Raw genomic sequence first — 7,903 nt, forward strand, 5'->3', positions numbered from 1 at the left:
GTACACCTGCTCCGCGCCTTTTGTGAAGGGGCCGGTTTTCCCCGCCCCTGCCCCGCGATGTGGGGCAATCCCGCGGGGGTGGAGGCGTCTGCTGGCGGCGACACGGGAAGGGATGGCTGCTTGGCCTCTTGCCGCTCCCCGGCGCTTGTGGGGACAGGACGCCTGCAAAGACGCCCGCTCGCCCCCGGGCTGGGCTTTGCAGGGGAAGCTGTACACCCTCATCTTAATCGCACGCTTCTGCCAGTTGCGGCCAGGGAGAAGGCAGCGCTTTCTGCGTGGCTTGTCCGAGCGCCATGTCTGTATCAGCCCTGTAAACTGTACCAGGTATTCACACCTTTTTATGGGCAGCTGGTGCTCTGTGGCCTTCAGAGAGACATATGACGAGACACATGATATATGACCCTGTGACTAGGGGCACAGTGGGGAAAAGATCTGAGCTGCTTTTACTGCATTGTTATGAATGTTTGGATGTAAAGCTGGTTGGTTTTTGGGTTTGGTTTGTTGTTTTTTTTTCCTTTCTATGTTTTTCTGATAGCTTTATTTGGAAACAGATCAAATAACTGCTAGCGCTGTGTAATGCGGAATGTGTGTATCAGCTTATATTAGTGTAGCTGTTCTTTGCCAGCAGATTGCTGTCAGGTGTCTTCCAGATACTCAGACTTTTGAGTTGAAGTGCAAGCACGGAACTGCTTCGTGGTTTTCTGCATTTTCGGTTTTCAGTTTACAGAATAACTGCAAGAAAGCTTTAGATGGTTCTCTGGTTTTCTGAGAGGAATAAAAGCTTTTGGCAGACTACTTATTTTGCCTGAATATTTGGAGAAAACATATTCATAGCTATCAATGTTGTTGGTTTTCAGTTGGTTGCTACATTGCCTGAGGAAATTCGTCCTGGGCCTGATTTCCATGGACTTCCATGGGAGCCTGTTATTATCACTGCCTTAGTGGGAATTGCCACACTTGCTGTAATTTTCTGGAGAACCTGCCTTTCAGTGAGTATACTTCATGCTTACAAGCCTGCTGATATTTCACTTACCGAGTGGTCTTTTGTATGGTTAAACTGTTTCAGCATTACCAGGGTCAAAGCAGTGTGTAGTCTTTTGCATTTTTACTTTTTCAATTTGGAGCATTAACATGACCTAAAAGCTTGGCTTAATAGCTAATGTAAGTTGTCATTTTCTTGATGCTAAGAAGCTTTTCCTCTGAGGTATTAACTTAAGATCTTTATGTAGTAAGGGGCAGTTTCGAAATAAGGGAGGATAATGTAAATCAAGACCATCAAGGGAAGCGTCAGCATATCTTTGAAATGAGAAGCCTTCCATGTGCTTGAGCCTGTTGCTTACTATCTCCAAAACAAGCAGTTAATCCTTTCCCCTTCATATTGTCCAGCTGCTTGTACGTGCCTCATTAAGGACCCAGTACCAATTAATTCTCGCTGGAGAGCCTCTTCTCCACTCTGCTCCTTACTCTGCATTTGCCCCCCTGTTACCTACACAGATAATTTTCTGTGGAAAAAAAATACCGTCACCAGTTCTCAAGTATACCAGTGCATCTCCTTGGGAATTGATAGATGAAAATCAAATAGGACATTTTATTTTACAGCTGTCCAGTTCAGTGATGATATACTCTGGAAGTCTGTGGAATACTTCATCTTTACTTGACCAAAATAAATTAAAACTAAATATTATCTGTTAACAACATTGGTATTTTTTTACTTGTTTGGTTTGGTATTGAATACACTAGGTCAGTATCAGATGCAGAATAGTGTTAACAGCATAAAAAGATAACTTCCTGAAATTCTTCTTTAAGGGTGTTAATTTCAAAATGAACAACTCTCATGTAAACATACATTGCTTTTAAAAGGATCAGAACTGGGATGTAAGTGTTCTTTGTGCTTGCAAAGTAGCAAAATATCTAAGTATGCAAAATAGCTTCGTTTTCTTTGTTGCAAATTGGATGTGGGCAGTTACTGCTATCCTTTTAGGGACTGAGCAAACAGATGTTTACTAAGGCTTTAGGACAGAGCATTAACCGAGAAGCTTTTATTAGAAAACAGCTTAAGCTTGTTTGTAGTGTTATTCAACCCTCTTCTTGGCAGTGGTAGATGTGTTTTCTGTATGCTTCTTTAATCTGTGTAGAAGTGCTAACTTTTTTTCTATAGGGAAAAATAAAAAAGTTTTTCACTTACCACTTCTTGTGGCTAATGTATATTTTTTTTTCTTCTGTAGGTAAAGAGTAGAATATATCAAGGTAAGTTTCTCTGTTTTGAAGATTGTTTCAGAGGACCAAGTATTCATCTTTGCTCCTTTTCAAGGATAATGCTAAGGCTAAGGTTACAGTGTAAGCTAGGCCAGTAGATATTTAGTTGAATCTGAGGATGTCAGTTTTGCTTTTGATAATGCTTTGATTAAGAGAAACAATGCAGCTCACACCTGCAAATTAAAGGGAAAGGAAGAGCTCCACCTTGTTCAACATAGACGCAATCCATTGATTTACTGGTGTGATAGAACTATGATGGGTCAGAGTTTATTTTGGTTTTCTGTCTAGCAGTGGATCAGCTTTTGCTTGTTGCTTCTCATAAAAAGCAGTATCTAATTCCTCTTGGCTTTTTGGATTGTGTGTAATTGGAAACTGACTGCTGTGCAGTTGCAAAGAGACCTTCTAAATGTAGACCTAAATATGCAGATATTCCTGTGGCTAGCACATTACTTTTTACAAGGGCGTTTCTTCAGCTTCAAGCATATAAAATTGAAGTGTACTGAATGTAAAAGAAGTAGAATTCAGAGTAGGGTGATTGCTGAAATTCATAGTTGAATACAAAATGAAAATATTGTCCCATGAACTCTCTGCCTCTTTCTTCCTCACAAACTGTACTACTTATCAGTCATTCCTCTCTAGTTTCATTGTAGTTATACTGCAGTTTTCTTCTATACAATTAAAGCAGAGAAAAAAATCCATCTTGGATCTGTAAGGCGATGTCTGTACTGCAAAACAATTATTATTATTGGAGGGGGAGAAAAGCATTGGTATTGGTGGTATAGAAATTACTTAGCAGTCTGCCCTAAAAAAATTGAGGAACATAGGTCTAATCTTACTTTTTTTCCAATATTAAACTGTGTAGAAACCACTGAATCTAAGAACAAATAGTTATTCTTCAAGCATAATAGATGTCACGTTATTATTAAAATCTGTATTCTAAATGGAGGAATATTAACAGTGACAAAAATGCTTTAAAAGATAGATTACATCTGGAGTCCCAAAGATTTTTATCTATTATCCACTATTCATGATAGTAGTAAAATTGGGAGACCAAGCTAATGCAGGGATTCCTGCCCCCCTAAAACTGCTGAGAACTGTCTTGTACCTCAGCAGATGCTTGTTGGCTCTCCTCTTCCCAGAGCAGGAGAAGCTGGGGATCCTCTGGCCCAGAAGCCCTCCCGTGGGAGGAGAGGGAGGAGCAGCAGTTGCCATTGCACCCTGTGGGATGCAGTTGGAACAACCAGTGCTTCCTGTTTGTGCTGTGATCCAGATGGGACTTTGGGAGTTCAAATACGGAGGTGGTTTAGGACTTGAAAAAGAATGACAGTTGGATGATCTTCAAATTAATTTGCAGTAAAATAATTTAAGTATGGTAATGATTTTCATTTATCCTGAGGGTTGATTGAGACCTGTTTAGGTTGAGAAACAAATGCATACCTAAAGAACTGCTCCTTGGTCACAGCCCTTTTGAGGCCTGTTAGATGGTGATGCAGTTCCTTGAGGCTTACTGATGCTGTCTGCTAGCTGACAGTCTCTTTTCTGTTCCCACTAGGTCTTTCAGAGCTTTTATCCTATTAAGTTTGCTGACCAAACATTCAGTTCTAATATAGAAGAAAGAGGTGATTGTTAGGGAAGGTGTTGCATCTCTTTGAGTGTCACAAAGGCAGCCTGACTCCACTGTGTGTTGTGGGACCAGCATTTGTGAAGTGGATGCACGAGCTAGATGCTTTGTGTCAATGTTCAATGCTTTACTGTCTTGTTTTTAGTCCTAACTTTAAATGAAAGCTGGAGATGCTTAGACTCCTGCAGAAAGGTCTGGCTGCCAGGGAATTGGCATTGTCCTGATTCATGCTCTAGTCCTTACTTGAACATGTTCTCTAAGGTGGTAGTAATGATAGCTCTGATTTTCTCCCCTCGTCCGCCCCAGAATATGAAGTACAGTTACTGTAAGCTTTCTTTTTCTTCCTAGTGACTGAAAAGCAACTTGCTGAAAAGATTAAAAACCTTCTGCAAGAAAAAACAGAAATCTTAGAAAAGATATCACAATATGATCAAAAGGTATTGTTCTAGGTTCTCATCCTTTGCTTCCTAATTTTCTGTTAGTCATTTAATGACACAGTCAGTGCAACAGCTAATATATTTGTATTTTCCATTCTTACTGAATATTATGTTGACAACTTTCTCTGTTTTGTTTGGTTGTTTCTGTGCTTAGATAAAGGAAGCAAAGGAATCTGTGAAAGTGGCCCAAGAACAAAAAGACATTCTCTCTGATGAAACTACAGGGCTTAAGGTAAGAAACAGTTAACGGTCTCTGTACTGAAAGCAAAAAACATGAATAAAATAACTTGATTTAGTTGGTCTTGTACTTTTTTTTTTTTTAGGACACTGTCAAAGAACTGGAAGAAGCAAATCGTCAGCTAGATGACAAAGTGAAAAGCCTGCACTCAATGCTTGAAACAGAGAGAAAAAAGAATGAGAAGAAACAGAACACAGTAAGAGCAATCACACTTAAGTCTTTGTGTCCTAAAAGCTGGGGTAAACAAAACCTGATGAGTAAACAGAGGTAGCGCAAACAAGATGAACTGCCTTTAAAAAGAGAACAGAAATGACATTTCACCTTCATCCAAAGGTCAAGGGGGAGAATCTGTTGTGGGTTTTGTGTTTTGGGGGTTTTTTTTGTGTGTGTGGTGGGGTTTTTTTGTTGTCATTGTAAGATCTCAATGAACTTGTGTGGTTGTGTGCTTTCACACACAAACAGATGTATTCAAGTGATGAGCTAGTCTAATACTTCCTAGCCAGAGCCAGGAAGTTCCTTAACAGTATGAACTGAAGGTTTCAGGTTGGTAAGAGAAGTTTTCTTGTGCTTAGAGGAAGCATCTAGTTCTAGTAAGTGTGAAGATCTCTACGCTGTCCCTCATTCTTCTTGTCCAGATGTATTTGTGTTTGGGGTTTTTTTCGGTGGTGGTGTTTTTGTTTTCCTCTTTAAAGCCTGATTTTCTGTAGTAACGATAAGCTCCAAGCTCTTTGGTCTTGTGTTGATCAAAGGTTGTTGCTGATGACAGCAGCACCTGTTACTTTCGTTCTAGACTGTGCAGGTGCACAGAAAACCTTTCCAGCCCTGAATAGGCAGAATCACGAGGGAATTTAATTCTAATGGGCTGTGTGTTTCTATTCCTTACCTTGCTGATAAGGCCGCGCTGTGTTGCTGCTAGTCTAATGGCTGCTTTAAATAGAAATTTGTTGGTGTTTTGACTTGCCTTTTATGCTTCCAAATTACACAGGTAAAATAATTACTCAAGCTAAGCCATGTATCAATCTAATACAAAGTCACTTGCTCATCTTTTTCTTATATAGATCTCTGAAGCACAGAAATCCTTGGAGAAACTTCAAGAGGCTATCAGTGTACATTCTGTAGAGCTTTCAGAGGTAAAGCACTGTTTACACCCTCTAAGCAGTCACACATTCGTGTACCAGGAGAATTCATATCTAGGACGTATTAGAAAATGCTAGCTTGGCAGATTCCAGGTTGTTTTCTTTTGAATTTTACCAGGAAATATGTAGCTCTTGCTCCATTATAGTTTGACTTCATCTTTTTGTTCCTTTTTGGTTTATATGTAGGTGCAGATAGCCCTTAATGAAGCTAAACTAAGTGAAGAAAAGGTGAAATCTGAGCTTCATCATATGCAGGAAGAGAATGCTAGGCTGAAAAAGAGCAAGGAGCAAGTAAGTTATGCCCAGGGCAGGCAACCTTATTTCTCTTCTGAACAAAATTTTGGTACTTTATTCCTAGTTTTCTTCAGTGTGTCTCCATTTTCTTAATGTCAGATTTCTACATTTCATATTATCATGATAAAATTTAAACCCCTTGTGCCTGCCTGCACAGGCCTTTTTGTGCAGGTGAGCCACATGTCTTCAGTATGAAGGCTTTGCCAGTTCCAGTGATTTAGTTTTTGTCATCAAATTCACAGAAAGTCTGTGCTGATGTGGTAGTCACTGCATGATCGGGAGATTGCTACTTGGGATCAGGACTGAAGGAGTCATGGTAAAGAATTGCCAAAAAGCAATTCTGAAGCTAAGCTAAATGGGGAGGACCTTTAGCCCTGAACTGTCATGACAGTTCTTTTAGTAATAATTGTAACTATGTCTGTGTTCTTCCTCCTTATATGAAGTAGATGGCCTTTTAAGGAATGTGGTTTGATTACCTCTGGACTGCAGTTAATTCCTCATAGTTTGAAATGTGTGAATATTTTGGGTCTGATGTTGGAATATTAGCTGAGAAAATGTCAAATTTGTAAAATCACCTAGTAATATAAACTGCAGAAAGATTCCCAGTATCCAGTTTTACCAATGGACTAATGATGTGTGGTAACAGTAGTTTATCCTTTATAGTTTACCCTTTATCTTGGAACCTATGGTGATCAGTTATCACCAGAGTTGGCAGTTAAATAGACTTTAGTTACATATACCCTGTACTAAAAATAAAACAAATAATCATCTTGCCTTGTTGCTTCATCCAGCTGCTAAAAGAAGCTGAAGGTTGGACTGAGAGACATTCCGAGCTCAGTGAGCAGATCAAACTGTATCAGAAATCTCAGAAGGATATTGAAGAAGCACTCGCCTACAAGGAAAATGAAATAGAAGTAGGTTCTTTATAACAAGCTTGCTTATATAAATATTACACGTCACAAAATACTTTGAAATGCTTTACAAAATGCAGAGCGATTCTTCTTCAGTGAACCTTTGATTTCATTACTAGGTTTTAACAAACTGCATTATGCAGCTGAAGCAGCTTGACATAGATGCAGCATCTGAGGGTAAGAAGGACAGCGAAGGGTGTGAATGGAGCACAGGAGATGATCTGGCCAATGGAGAGTTGCCAGGTACAGTGTTCCTACCTTCTGACTGTGATATGCCCAGTGGGGATATGTTCATGTCATATGGGGAACAAGGAGAATCCATGCATGTAGCTGCCTGTGGGTTAAGAGACTGCCAGCTTTAATCCTCAAATACAGAGTATCTCCTGACTGAAGGGAAAAACTGATAAAAAGACCAACAATTGCTTTTAGATTATCTTTTAGCTGTGTTGTAAGTGTAATGACACAGTTTTAAAGATTGCGTATAAAGGTTGGTAATTAAGAACATTTCAAAAGCTGAGAACCTCAGCTTTGTTGTTACGCTACATTTACTTTTAATATGAATTTTTAATGTTTATTGTGCTTGCCTCTGGATAGATAAGTAATTTAAGTAATCACATCTTCTAAATCTGAAAAACTGAAATAGACATTGTCAGAACTACTCGGGCAGTTTGTCATTCCTGATGTTGCATATGTATTTGCTACAGCTCTAGTTTTCAAGTCCTTTTTTCCTTTCTTTTTTTCTTTTTTCCTTTTTTCTTACTGTTCATTACATGTGGTCTGGAAATTCCCACTTTTTGATTTTCTATACTATATCCAGTAACAGATACTGCATTCACATTAATATTAATGTGGTGGCTAGAAGAAGTGACAAGAAGGAATCTTCTGAATGCCTTTTGAAGTAAATCTAATAGTTCTGTTGTGCTGGTCATGGAATTGCTCTTGTGTTTCGTTCCCACCTCCCACTTTTTTTTTACTACATAAGGAGAGCTGTCCCAGATTAAAGTGTAGGG

General features: G+C 39.3%; 1 protein-coding gene across 1 annotated transcript in view; it reads left to right on the plus strand.

Moving 5' to 3' along the window:
• The first annotated feature begins 57 nt into the window (after positions 1–57).
• The window catches only part of MIA3 (melanoma inhibitory activity family, member 3), a 13,837-nt gene continuing 5,991 nt past the window's right edge, over positions 58–7,903 (plus strand). Inside the window, exons 1-10 of the mRNA XM_010186685.1 lie at positions 58–324; positions 858–989; positions 2,226–2,247; positions 4,226–4,314; positions 4,469–4,546; positions 4,638–4,748; positions 5,611–5,682; positions 5,875–5,979; positions 6,774–6,896; positions 7,013–7,136. Coding sequence (XP_010184987.1) covers positions 58–324; positions 858–989; positions 2,226–2,247; positions 4,226–4,314; positions 4,469–4,546; positions 4,638–4,748; positions 5,611–5,682; positions 5,875–5,979; positions 6,774–6,896; positions 7,013–7,136 — 1,123 coding nt within the window. The remainder of the gene's footprint in view (positions 325–857; positions 990–2,225; positions 2,248–4,225; positions 4,315–4,468; positions 4,547–4,637; positions 4,749–5,610; positions 5,683–5,874; positions 5,980–6,773; positions 6,897–7,012; positions 7,137–7,903) is intronic.

This window comes from Mesitornis unicolor, unplaced genomic scaffold (assembly GCF_000695765.1).
Source record: "Mesitornis unicolor isolate BGI_N332 unplaced genomic scaffold, ASM69576v1 scaffold48736, whole genome shotgun sequence".
NCBI classification, from domain to species: domain Eukaryota; kingdom Metazoa; phylum Chordata; class Aves; order Mesitornithiformes; family Mesitornithidae; genus Mesitornis; species Mesitornis unicolor.